At 30.1% G+C, this 14,650-nt stretch overlaps 2 protein-coding genes across 2 annotated transcripts in view; both read left to right on the top strand.

Moving 5' to 3' along the window:
* The first annotated feature begins 159 nt into the window (after nt 1–159).
* LOC143252590 (elongation factor 1-delta-like) lies at nt 160–12,356 on the top strand. Its single transcript, XM_076504951.1, has 7 exons — nt 160–205; nt 3,402–3,523; nt 4,755–4,859; nt 6,454–6,553; nt 8,035–8,131; nt 8,386–8,448; nt 12,290–12,356. The coding sequence occupies exons 2-5, from the start codon at nt 3,416–3,418 to the stop codon at nt 8,109–8,111; spliced, it is 390 nt and encodes a 129-aa protein (XP_076361066.1). The 5' UTR covers nt 160–205; nt 3,402–3,415; the 3' UTR covers nt 8,112–8,131; nt 8,386–8,448; nt 12,290–12,356.
* The window catches only part of LOC143251618 (putative elongation factor 1-delta), a 5,011-nt gene continuing 706 nt past the window's right edge, over nt 10,346–14,650 (top strand). Inside the window, exons 1-4 of the mRNA XM_076502886.1 lie at nt 10,346–10,423; nt 12,290–12,356; nt 13,231–13,356; nt 14,363–14,478. Coding sequence (XP_076359001.1) covers nt 10,346–10,423; nt 12,290–12,356; nt 13,231–13,356; nt 14,363–14,478 — 387 coding nt within the window. The remainder of the gene's footprint in view (nt 10,424–12,289; nt 12,357–13,230; nt 13,357–14,362; nt 14,479–14,650) is intronic.

Here is a 14,650-nt window from a genome sequence, read left to right as displayed (position 1 = left end):
CTTGCATACACTTCTTATCAATTGACTATATACATTGGGCTTCATTAATTTAGAAACTATTTGTGATTTACAGTTAGTTTAATTAATCTTGACGAGAAATTATTAACAAGTTTACCAGAAGAGCGATACACGCGGCCTCTATAATGTATTTCCACTATTCATTCTTTCACTCTGTCACGTTGGTGGGGTAAGGTTAATGTGAGTAGTAAGTTATTAAATTCCTTTGAAAATAGATGTATTCAGCAATATAAAATCAAACCATAAATATACGTTTCTAAATTTGATTTCAACCTGTTATGAGGAAAGTGTTTATGTATAATTCTTGTCATTAGCCCTTTTGAGTCATTTTATATGAAGCAAGAACGTCTAGCTTTAAACTTGAAAGTGTAACACAAGTTGTGGGAATCACTATTACTTCTAGTGTGAAATGCAAATAAGATACGAAGCGTATTTAAGACACAGTTATACTATAGTGCTGTATTATTTATACTTTAGGATGCATAGTATTTCTATTCATATAAATTGTAACAAAATTAGGTTTAATATTGACCAAATTAATAACCAAATTTTAAAACGATGATTTACTTTTGTTTTGTCTAATTTTTAAGTAATAAATTAAGTCGAATCATATGGAACTCTCAGAGCCAAGTATTAGTAATAGCATTATGGGATAGCATAAGTACTAGCTGAAACTGATTGTTTTTAAGTTATAGCCTTATACTTTATAGTTTTTATTTATTTGTTTTCATTTATCAGATAAATGAGAGAAAACTTCTAGACCCTGAACTTTGGTTTAATCCAAATTCCAAATTTTATGTTTGCAAAGTTAAATTTAAAGCTGTAAATGTAAAGTAAGCAGGTTATACTTTAAATATGAATGTGCCATATGGCTACACTCCAGTATAAAATTAAATGTCATACTCAGTTTCTTTTAAGTTTTACCTTTGTTGACATTGACATTGTCTTAGTTGTATGAAAGTTCTTAATATTTTTACAGCTGTATTAAACCTTATATCTAAACTGTGATTCATATCTTCTTATTTTGAGAGAGAGATTTGTGTGAATATATTCACAACCAGCATATTTAGTTTTCTTTGAATATTGTAACATAAATCAACTGTGTAGGTGTTAGCTTTATCACTGCTACATATATACTTACAGCTAACTTGGTCAGTATCAGATTTCATTTTAGATATACAATAAAAAGGGGAAAAAAAAGTTTTAGTATTTCATTATTTATCTGAAATTGAAAATTTTTGAAATTAAACCTTTTTTATATTGGTACAGAATTCAAAACTGATTTAGGGGAAAAGGTCTAACATGGCCAGATGGTTAGGGCACTTGATTTGTAATCTCAGGGTTGTGGGTTTGAATCTTCATTACACCAAACATGCTTGCCCTTTCAACCGTGTGGGCATCATAATGTTACGGTGAATCCCACTATTCATTGGTGAAAGAGTAGCCCAGCTGTTGACAGTGGGTTGTACTGACTAGTTGCCTTTCCTCTAGTCTTACACTGTTAAATTAAAGAAGGGTAGGTAGCCCTTGTGTAGCTTTGTGTAACATTCAAACAAACCTAATGACGATAACCCCACTTGAAATAAAAATGTATCTCAGAATGGCTGGTATGGGTATTAACACTTTTACTATTAAAGCAGAAAACTACATTTCGACCTTCCTAGGTCATCTTCAAGTTGGCATAGAGGTTAATTTTGTTAACCTGAAGATGACTTAGGAAGGTCAAAACCTTGTTCTCTGCTTTAATAGTAAAAGTGTTAATACCCATACCAACTGTTCGGAGATGCATTCAAACAAATTATATGGGAGATTAGCCTATGGTAGTTGAAGTAAGAAAAGTTTTCTGGAGTGACCTTGACACCAGTGTATTGTGTGGACATAAAATACAGTACACTTTAAGCATATTCATCCAGTATCAAACTGTAACACAAGTAGATGAACTTGGCTCAAGTTCGATATTTGTTTGTGTAAAAGCATTTAAATTCTAAATCTTCTTGGGAATAATTTCTTTACAGGTACATCATGCTACTATATTAAGAAAACTAACAAAAACATCTTTTTTTTGTTTTCAGAATAATGAAGGATAAAATTTATTAATTACAGTTGAATAGTTCTTGGAGCATAGTAACTGTCATTGTAGCTATACTTTATGAGAGCAAATGTATTTCTGAAACTTGCAGATGAATTATTGTACTAAATTGTCTGCAAATTATAGACCATCTGACTCACTCATATATTGTGTATTAATTGGTTTGAACTGTGTAATGACACAGAATGAGGACACTATAAATCAGTGATGCTGCATTTAAAAAAAAAAAGCTCTGAAATGCTCTCTTTGGTAACATTTGAATTGGCTCAATGGTATGACTGAGGTAGAAGTCCCAGTCAAATTAGGATCTTTTATAACTTTTTAAATTACTAAATGTTATGTTAAGAGCAGTATCATACAATATCAGGTAAAACCAGAATAACAGTTTACATTAGGGGTTTAAATTATTTGTCAACATTTAATTGCAAAGACTGATTGCCTCAGTGGTTGTAGCACTCATATGGAAGTCTTGTGTACAACTTACAGCCAGATTAAGGTTATTTTTTAAAACATTTATTATCATATTTACAGAAAATGAATATTCAGAAAAATATAAAACATTACAGATTAAATCAGGGATCATATAATATTGCATCTAGACATTAGTGTCTGTCTCAAACATGATTCAGTAAATGGTGATGAATTATTACTGATTTATCTCAACTGTAGAGATTTTTTAAAAATTCATTCAAACATTTGATGAATACTTTTTAATGTTATACACATGTGCATTCTTCCATCACCTTTAAATCCTTTGTCTTTGCCATTACAGTTGATAAATTTGAGGATCAGATATTTGACCATGTTGGACTTTCTTTGACTAATGTTTTTGCATGGGTCAGTTTATAACACTTTATCAAGAAGTAGATTTGAAGCAGTAGTTACAAATATAAATATTAAAATTCCAATCAAGGACATACAGGAATTAACTAAATACACACACAAAATAGTTTCTGCAAAAGACTAGAAAAATAATAAATGTTCTTTATATATGTATTGTTAATATAATTAATTCTCAGAAAACATGTTCATAGAACATTTAACTACAGTTTTAAGAAAAAATTAACAGACACTTATTAGCATTCAGCTGGCTGAGTGTTATAGTTGGTGAAACTTACAAATCTGGTTCAAGTCCGAGACAGCTGGTGCAGATAGCCCTTGAGTAGCTTTGTTGAAAATTCAAAACAAACAAAACCAGTTTTGTGTTGTACATACTCAAGTTTTATTCAGTCCGATATTTTTAAATGTATTATCTTACATTTTATTTCACTTACCTGTTGTTGTTTCTAACTAGAATACTGTCCAGCCATGGCCCAACCCCTGCTGCATGAAAAAATTTGGTTTGACCAGTGTAAATATCTTGATGCTGAAAGATTGTGGCAAGAACAGCTGGTAAAAAAGCAAGCAGGTGGTATAGTACGTATCTAGCACTGTTTGACCAATCATGCTATATAACTGATACTGTGAAATAATTTATATAATAGCTCAAACTTTCATTTTGAGTTAAGTGTTTGAACTTTCATCTAATATTTCAACAGAAGTATATATAAAGCTCTGTTTAGTAAACAGAACAAGAAGGTTTAGTGTTGTAACACTGATAAAAACTTTTTAAAATACTTACATGGATGTTGGTAAACAATGCAAAATCTGAGAAATCTTCAGATTTGTTTGTTTGAAGAATGTAAATTTTGTTTTCTGTTATTATTATTGACAACAATACCTTATTACTCACTTGTATTTGTTTACCAAAGAATTAATGTGTGGGTTTTTCTTTTCTGTTCTTGTTGTTAGAATGATTTAGCTGTCATTTCATGTATCAAAAATATGATCATTTTAATGAGTTGTACAAAAAATAACAATCATAACTGAGAGTAAATATTCTTGATTAAATTTGTACATAATGATTCCTTAGTAATGGATGTTTCACATACTGTGTGCTGACACTTGAAACTATGGTTCAATATGTACTGGAAAATAATAAAGTTTTGAAATAATGACGACTTCTTGTACAGTGTATTTTAAAGTTTGACAGTGTCATTACACTGCAGTGATCAGTTCCAAATTAAGGTTGCTTTATCACAAACTGTTTGTTAACACTAACATTTAACTATTGGTATCTGATATTTAAAAAAACAACCATAGCTAATGCATAGCTTTTGTTTTGTGATAATCCTTGGCTTTGGTTATTTTCATTCACAATATCTAACATTATTGTTTTTTCTTATTCAAATCTAACAGTTTTATATTTGGAAATAATGTAAAATGGTTTTGGTGGGCACATGTAATAAAAATTTGGAAATACTAATTCCAAACATCTGTATAGTTACATCTTCAGTTTTTCTGAAGATGAAAAATCACAGGTTACAGAAATGTTGCTTGTTCTGTAAAAAATTAAATTTCTTTGAATAATTACAATCACCAGAAATGTCAACTTGATACTGCTATGGTGTTGGATATGTAATCTATGTGAAGGAAAAAAGAAACTGAGCAACAGTAATGCAGTTTTTCTGGGGGAAGTTTTTTATTATTGTTTCCATATTTCACATTTGTAATTTTTTTAAAGCACATAATTGAAAATAGTTTTTAATTTTGGTAAACAGTTGCAGTTGGTTAACATGCTAGTCTTGCATGCATTTCCTTTTATCAGGAAAAGCCAGCTAAGAAAAACCCACCAGGCAAGCAAGCTCCACAAAGCTCTCTTATTGATGAAATCGCCCGAGCTCGCCAACACATAAAAAATTCCCTGATCTCAGTGAGTAACAACTCTTTGGGGCTGTTGTCTTGCATAAACTAATGAATGTGTACAATGGTATATTTGGTTTTGCTTTGCATGTATGCTGTATATATGGTTTGTTTTGTGTTTTCAACCAACCTAAACTCAAATACAAATTTTAATAATTTGTTTTAAATATATTTTCTGTAATTTATCTTTGTATATCTCTAGATAGGTGGGAAATACTTTTTTTTTGTTACTATGAAATAACTGTTTTGTTTTGTCTTTTGAAACTGTATAATTACAAGCAAACTTGGCATTACATTTAATCCTGTTTTGTAGGTCTAGTAAGATTGAATCAGTGTAGTAAAATTCTGTGTTTTTTTAACAAATATACATATAAATATTCATCAAAAATTCAGTATAGGTGGATAAATTCTTTTAGTCACTAAAGGTTATTGTAACAGCCTTACTTTTGCAGGTAACTATACTTGTTGCCCCAAAAAGCCATGTGTGGATAATTTCTATTGTTAGAAGGATTTAGTTGTCATGTCATCTTTGAAGAGTATGAATGTTGCTTTCTATGATTATTTTCAATAATGCTTTTTTTCTCCACTTGTACATAAATTATCAGTGAGTATTCTCTGTTATTACCTTGATCAATATTCGCATACAAAAGCACAACCATGTACATTTATGTCAGCATGCGGACAGTTTGGTGGTGTGAATAGTTAGAAGTATATATGAAATAACTAGGTGAGGGACCTGAAAGTTGTTGTATTGGTTTAACAATAACTGCTTAATAATGCTACCAGTTTGGCAAGGTAGAAAGTAAATTACTAAATTAGGTTTTAGAAAACTTGTGCTGTTAATCTCTTTATGAGAGTAAATAATTGAATATTTTGTATCATTCACATATCAGTATACACTTACATTAGTAGACTTGATTGTTTTTTGCTGGTTCTGTTAATATTTATAACATTAAAATATTGAAGAAATTAAGTTTGAGAAAAGTAAAAGTAGTTGTATATGATATAAATAATTTAAAAACTTGCCACATTCACTTCACCTATTTTCTCTAAGATTTAAAAGGAAAGCTTGGGTAGTGTTGCAGTTTTTCTAAAATCAGAAGAGGGAAAAGTTGTGTAATACCTAGGAACTTCTTCGAAAACTTCAAGTATAATTGATTTAAGAGGTGTTGTTATGTACTCAAAAGGTTCAGAGATCTCGTTCACAGGCATGGAAGTTTTTGTAGTTTCAGTGTGATACCTATCATGGTTTTCTGTTTTGAGTTTTTCAAGATACTGAAAGGGGATTTTGGGCATTTTCAAATGGAATTAGAACATGTACCATGTCTAACAGTGCCTAAGGATGCATTCAGTTGATTTTAGTTTTTTATAGTTAAGAAAATATGTTATGACATTATGTAAAAAATACATCTACACTTTGACCAATGCATTAATTTCATGTTTTTTTTTGTTTTGAAGCATTAGAGAACTTTGTTTTGTAATAGGCATTAGTTTTTCTCTACTTAAACACTGTAACCATGTTGTTTTTATGCTTCTCAAGTTTTATTAGGATAGTAATTGTTTCTTTACTTGTGTTTTACTGAACTTAGATTTGATACATTTAGGGTGATTCTAGTACCTTGGGTGGAAGTAACCTTCATGACATCACAGAGATAGCTTCACGAATTCAGAATTTGGAAGTAGAAAATACAAACCTTAAAAATGGTAAGTTGCCCATACCTCTAAACTTTGTTCTAAGGTACCTATATATTGCAAAACTGTTTTTTTCAATAGTTTTTGAAGGTGTTCAATGTATGAGGAAATTTTTACAAGTGTTTATCATACAGCTTTATCATTTCACCTTTTACATAATTTTCAAAGTGGAAAAAGTATTTATTTTGATACAGTTTTTTCTGTTATAATAAGCTTTCTAAGACTGACCTACTTTTTAAAAAAAATTGTAATTCATCCAAGATATTTTGATTTTGAACCTAGCTCTTTTCCTATACTATCCAATGTAATACAATGTCATACGAGACAATGTAATATTAAACTGGATATACAGTTGTTATATTATAAACATACTTTACAGTTCTGTGACTGTTTCTGATACTAAAATATTCTTCCAACTTTTAAGCACTACACCTAAAAGAGAAACTCTAAATTTTCTTTTTTTCCTTTAAAAAGTTTCAAAGCCATCACTTTACCAATCCCCAGTAGCATCAAATGTTTTATTTCCTTAAGGTTTGAACTGTTATTTTTAATGCAGTAATTTTCTTCCTTATTTGCTTTATACATTTGCAAAATATATGTTTCTAAATTCATATCTTAAAGCATTCAATTGGTAACAAAAGTGAACCAGGGGACATATAGTTGTTCTTTTCATATAGATTAATACATGAAGTGCTTTTCTGGTTTTAACCTCAATTCATCAGTTTTTTACAGTCAGGTAAAAAATTACTTTACAGAATTTAAAAATGAGAAATTTAACCTCTTATTTTATGTAAAATAATTACATGGTTAACCACAATTATAATACCTTGTAATGTTGTAGGGGGCATTTACTGATCGGTTAATTGAATATAATCGATTACCAAATACAGTTATAGGTTTTTATAGTTTCATGGCTGTTTAGTGGTTAGAAGATTAGTCAAAATGATCAAGCTGAGTTGTATAGGTTTAATATACAACTAGTAAAGTTTAATCAACTAGTCTTCTTTGTATTGTCTTGTAGGTAAGTTTATTACTGACCTGTGATGTGAAGCGATCACACTAATCTCAAATTAGGGTGTTTTTATTCTTTAATTAAAGCCTTTGACTGCTAAGATCTTTGAACATTGATATAAAGTAAAACTTTGTATACATTTTCAACTATTAAATGCATGTATCAGTCACACTTGGTTTTGTTTCATATTCTTTGTAATTGAGAAAGTTCAATTGTAGAAATGTTACAGTAATTGATGTCTAAGGCAATGTAGCAAACTGGATAAAACTTAGTCTTATCATTGATGCTATGGATTTTCTTTAAACCAAACTAATAAAGAGTAATAATAACCACTTTATTCAACTTTTCAGGAGTTTAATAAAAGGTGGATAAAGTGTGGTAAATAATGAAAACTTTTAACTTTGTAACATAATTTTAATTTCTAAAACATAAACTGATGCACATATTGTTTGTTAAAATGTCATACCTTTTCTCTCTACAGTTGTTACCAACCTGACAAACTTAGTTTCAAAGTTAGATGCTAGAGTCAGTTCACTTGAAAATAAAAACCAGAAGTAGCTGGTGCTGGAATAGACAAGGTGTGTTCATACATTGTTTTTGAAGTTTCTGTAGTTACACTATGTTATAAGTGCTTTAGACATAATATTAGTCCTAAGTTCATTAGTTTAATTTTAGTAACAGTATTTTTCATTAAAGTATTTGTATGTATGTATGTATATATATATATATATATTTTAAGTTAGTTGTAGTTGATGGCAGTATTTATATAATTTAAGTAGGAGTAACTAGTGACCTGTTTTAAATATTTAACTAAAATACATTTTATTTTCAGCCACAACCACCAGAAGCTTCAGTTGAAAATGATGACGTTGACTTGTTTGGCTCTGATGAAGATGTAAGCAAGTTAATACTTTATCATTAAAATTTAATTAGACTGTAATATTTTAATGTTACAAGTATATCATGTTGAAATAGCATTAGAGAAACAGTTTTTAAACATGAACATATAGTCTCGCAACACATAGGAAACATGCTATAGACAGCTAATGGGCATTTTACTCGGAGACTGCATGACCAATGGATTGGTTTTATGTCCAATTTTTTAGTTCTCCATGGCAACAAAAGACTGCTTGTTCGTTATTCTGCTCTCAGTAACATTTACCAGTTAAATGAAATTTTGATCTGATAATACACTGTTAAAACCATTTTAAAAGCCTCCACATGAGTCAGTGGGAGACTTTTTGTTGAAAAAAACTTCCTAAGTGTGTTTTTTTTATTGAAATATTTAGGCATTTTTATTGGCTAAAATAAAAGCATTTCCTGCATTTCAGACTGTGATAAGTGATAAGATTAGTGAAATTCATTAGTACATCACAAACTTAATGGCCAAGCACAACAAGTATGAAAGTCTCCAAATGACATAAAGGAGTAGATGTTGTGCAGCAAGCTGAATACAATATTATGTTCATAGTTACTTTCAAAGTCTGCTCATTCTTCTGTTGGCTGTCATGATTCTGTGACCTTTCCTTCCACATCACAAGTGGAATTGAAAGATAAATATAAAAAGGTGATGGCAGAAGTATAAAAGGTTAGAAATAATTTAATTAATGATGTCAAGAATGTGGCTTTAGTGATATGTTTGTATGTATGCTGAATTTACTCCAAGAGGGTAGACCTTGGTACTAGCTAGTATGCCGTTAATTGACTTAAATATTTATTAATTAATGATTCAAACTTGTCTTGAAAAGATATGTCCAAAATTGCCATCTTTGGAGTTTCTAGACTACAAAGTAATTTTAGTTTCCTTTTCCGTCAGTGGCCAAGCAATGTGTCTGAAGGCTCTCAATGCTAAAAACTGAGTTTTGGTACCTCCACTGGGTGTAGTACATTTACCTCATTTTATAGCTTTGTACTTAACAACAAACATGGTTTTCTCATGATTTAAGAAATAAAGTCAGTAATGCTTTGTTGCTTGTTTGTTTTGTTTTTGAATTTTGCACAAAGCTACATGTGGACTATCTGCACTAGCTGTCCCTAATTTAGCAGTGTAAGACTAGAGGGAAGGTAGCTAGTCATCACCACCCACTGCCATCTCTTGGGTTACACTTTTATCAACAAGTAGTGGGATTGACCATCACATTATAATGCCCCCATGGTTGAAAGGGCAAGCATGTTTGGTGGGACGAGGATTCAAACCTGTGACCCTCAGATTGAGTCTAGCACCTTAACCACTTGGCCTTATCAGGCCTCTTGTTGTGTGTATTAGCTTATCAGTAATCTTTGTTTGGAGGAAAGTTATTTAAAAATAATAAACATGATCAAACAATTTACAATGGGTTTTTTCATGCTAAAATAATTTTAATTTGATATGATTTATGCATTAGATTACTCAGATTCAATCAGATAATCTCCACTTGTGTTAAATTGTTTTCAAACCATAACAATTTCAAATTATTAAATTTCTTAATTTAAAAGTAAATATTAAACAAAATTAAACATTGCTTCTTGTGTGTCACATGGTATGTTGAGTGCATCACTGGTTCACATTAGATATTTGTGATGTTAGAATATCAAATCTATAAATTTGTACAAATTAGAAGTTCTAATTATCAATATTATATTAACAAGCTAGAATATAAAATAAGAATGTACTGTGTTTTCTATTTTGCCAAGATAGTGCTTATGTACTGATTTAAACAGTGGCCCCACTCACCTCTTTCCATTTTTGGAAATGATCCATTATATAAACTTCTTTGTGTATATGATAGAAAATAACCATTTATAAGTTCAGAATGTCCTCCTTGTGGCTTTCTAGGCCATTTTCATGTATCAAGAAGCTATTTCATTTTTTTCAAAACAAGATTTCAGAGGTAGGTTTAGTCTGTAATCTACTTGAAATTTCATATTTTTTACACCAAAATAGAGTTTAGTTACTAAACTTGATAAATTATAGTAGAATTCTGTGCTATTGATATAGTAATTTGTGATTTTTTTTGCATTATTTAAACATGTATATAAAACCTAAACAAACTGATTCTTAAGGCTTGGCAAGCTACAAGGTGTAACAATAGAGTATAAAGGCTGTCATAACTTTAAAGATAATTATTTACTTGTGTCCTTCATTTACTGCTCTATGTTTTAAGAAAAATAAGTTTGAGGACTTTTTTAAATAGGAATAATCTGCATACATATACAATGTATAATAATTGAAATATTACTGTATTTTACAAAATACTAGCCCACTATAACACATTCAAGACAGGTCACTTTTTAAAGACTAAAGATCAGTTTTATATTATTGGATATGGTAACATGAGTTTTATTGTAACTTTTATATTGTTTGTTAGGTGAAGCTGGAAAGTTAGTATGATAAAAATAAATATACAGAAATGTATAATGTTATGAGATTTAAGCTGTTCAGACCAAGCATTTGTGTTATAACTTTTTTGTACAAAAGACTTGTAATCATTACTAAGCCTATCAAATTTTGTGAAGATACACTTATAGCATTAAAAGTTATAGTATTAAATTAATATGTTTACGGACTTGTGCATTTTATACTGAGTCTGTTGCGAAAGGGTTAAAAGAGGTACTGATATCTTTGTAAACAATTTTAAGTAGTTTTAAAATGATTCTTCATCCAGAAGAAATAGTAATTACAAATACAAATATTAAAAAATCCTTAAGCTTTCCTGGCTGTTGCAGCTATGAAAGTTTGACATCATTATTGTTACTTTTACTGCAAGGTGTCCCACTGCCAGCTTCATGTGAAAAATTTAATGACGTTGACTGTATTATTTCAAACATAATGAAAAAAAGTTATGAAATGGAGAAGTTATATTGCAACAGATGATTGGCATAATCTAATTATTAATTGAAAGCAACTGATAGCATGTGGTGTCAACATTATATGCTGTAATATTAGTTGTTTCAAGATGCAATGTAAACAAAGTTGTTGTTTTGCTTTTTATTTTACCTTATTGATGTGACTTGCAGTATGTAAACATACAGGGCCAAACTTGCTTCTAGCCTTAGCATTGCAATTCAAATGAAATTGCAACACTCAATTATCAGAATAACATGTCTTTACCATTTTAAGTGAAAACAGAACAACTGACAGTATACTGATTTTGTGACAATGGATTCTTGCTGGTTTCACAGAAATGTCTTCTTTCTTAGAACAGTGACAGTTAGCATAAGTTTAACCTCTATAACATGATTTACCATTAAATGAATTTGGCTTTGTAAAGTAGTAAAGTATGATTGCATGGTAGAAAGCAGCTAAATTATCATGCATGTTACTGTTTGTTATGTGTTATCTAGCAAACAAATATGATGTTTAATCTGGAATTGCATATTAAAGGAAGCTAAACACAGTAACATATAACTCAGGTCCATTCTTATTAATAACTGTCAGCTTTTGAGGAATATGTAGAATTAAATAATAGAATTAAAGTTTTTGGTAATTGCTACTGTGATAGAGTTGTGTGTTCCATTATATTTATTTAAGTCAGCCTGAATTTTTAACTTGCATGTTACTCATCTAGTTTATTTATTATAAATTGTAATGGCAGCTGATGTTAATTTTCACAGCTTGTTTCTTATGATATATGTTTTCCAAGTCCATAGCTTATTCTGTGATTTTTGTGAAGTGTGCTTAGCTATATTCTGTTTATGTAATTGTAGTTTGCCATATTGCACTAAATTCTATTTTTATGTGCTTCATGTTTTTGTAGGAAGATGAGGAAGCTAACACACTTCGAAACAAAAGGCTTGAAGAATATGCAGCCAAAAAAGCAAAAAGTAAGTTTTTTTGAACATTAATTTGTAAAATAAACAGAAATAAATTTAATAATAATTGTTGTTTTTGCCATTTACATTGAAGTGAACTTTTCAGATCCAGTTTTAAAAAGTAAGTTTAATTCTAATATTAAAGAGTGGTTTAGGTAAAGTTAATTCAACTACAAAACAGAAATGATTTATGAAACAGTTACAAATAAAAAAAATTAAAAATGAGAATAATGGTGGAAAACAAGAGAGGAAATAAACCTGAGGAAAGATGATCAGTACTTATATTGGTTTGTGAAGTTATGTGATTTACCACACAATGAATTTGGTTTCATAGAGTAATAAAGTATGATTGTATGTCAGATAACAGCTGAAATATTTTGCACAGTATTGCTTGTGTTGTACATTATAAGCTAATAAGGGATCTGGATGTGTTATTCATCTTCTAGAATATAGCATAAACTACGAGTAGCTAGATGAAAACCACTTCTTACTCCAGATAATCTCATACATTGAAGAAGTGGGTATCTTCAGTACTATCATACAGCCCTTTAGTTTGTGACACTAATTTATTTTTCTGAGCTCCAATTTTGAGCGTGAACTGTGCACAGAGAATACACCTAGGTTCAGTAACTATCAATCCATGATACAAGTTTTTTTTCTCTCTTGAATTATTTAAAAGAAAACACAAATGTTAATTTTTTCAAAACCATTGGTTTCTGGTTGGTTTATTTAATAAACTGTCTTTCTTTCTGGAATGGTTATTAATTTTTCTTACTGTACACTGTATAGGTTTGACATAATTAACCAATTATTTTAATAACTTATCAAAAATTAAAACAATAGTTTTAATAGATTTTTTCACTTTATGCAATTTTTCTCATTACAGAAAACCCAGTTGTTGCAAAGTCCAATGTAGTCCTTGAAGTGAAACCATGGGATGATGAAACTGATCTAAAACTTATGGAGAAACAAGTCCGTGAAATAATGACTGATGGACTTCTTTGGGGAGCAGGTGAGAGTGGTAACTTAATAACATGAATGATCAAGTGTTGACCAGTTTAAAAACCATCACTTTTTTTATTATTTATTGTATCTGTAGTGTGTGTGTGTAGCTGTTTGGCATCGGCACCAAAATGTAAAGCATAGAAAGTTAGTATAGACATTAGTATTGGGTATATTACATTTTTAAACACTATATCCTTAATCCAGTCAATAATTAGATGAGCGTATTATAATAATAATATTCCAACCACACACTCTTTGTCACATCCATTGTGGACAACATGTTTTACACAATCCAGAACTCTTCAGGCTGGCTGAGATATAACAAACATAGTACTGGTCAAAACACTATTTATGTAAGCTAGTTGGTATAACAGTAGTTGTTAAGGAGTGTTTGCCTTTTACACGCCAGCAAAAACTGATAACGATTATACTTGTCATACAAGTTTCTAGTTCTTCAAGATTCTTTGGAGACTGGAATAAAAATGCAATAGATCTAATAGTGCTGTGTTATGACAAGTATAATTGTAGTCATTCTTTGTCAGCTTGTTGTTGTATCCCAGTTGGCCTAAAGAGCTCTAGATTAAGTAAAACTTGTTGTCAGGAGTGGATGTAACAAATATAATGTGGTTCAAATGCTATTATTATACATCCTTCTAATCCTTGGAAATCCTTTAGGGATGGATTAAGAAGATAGTGTTTAAAAATTAGATAAGCCTAATACTAATTTTTTATAACAAGTATAATTCTAAATTTTTTTTCACAAACAAGTACAATTTTACTTTTATTTTTTCTATTCAAAAGAAAACTGACAACTTGTAATTCTAATAAAAATGGAATAGAATGTATCTTTTCTTACTGAATGAGAAAGTTTTGTAAATGGGACTTGGTATTCTGACTGAATGTGGAAGAGAGCATGGGTTTCTTACCAAATAGGATAGACATAATTCATAGTTTAATTTAACATACAAGAAAAATGGAATTTCTTACTATTTTTAGTCTTTTGTTTATTGCAGCACGTACTGTTCCTTTGGCTTATGGAATTCATAAGCTCCAGATATCTTGTGTTGTGGAAGATGAGAAAGTCAGTATTGATTGGCTACAAGAGAAAATTGAAGAACTTGATGAATTGGTAGGTTTACTGCAGTCCTATTTAAACACTCTTGACACATAAACCTGTAATCCAAGAACCATTCTTATGTTGTGATCTGGTTTTACCTTACTCTCTTCAGTAGCGTCAGTGTATTTTCTAAGGGTATATTGTAAGGATCCTCAGAATTGTTTTACAAAATCAGTATTGTCTT

This window comes from Tachypleus tridentatus, chromosome 6 (genome assembly GCF_004210375.1).
Source record: "Tachypleus tridentatus isolate NWPU-2018 chromosome 6, ASM421037v1, whole genome shotgun sequence".
NCBI lineage: Eukaryota > Metazoa > Arthropoda > Merostomata > Xiphosura > Limulidae > Tachypleus > Tachypleus tridentatus.
This window is presented reverse-complemented; position numbering and strand designations above follow the sequence as displayed.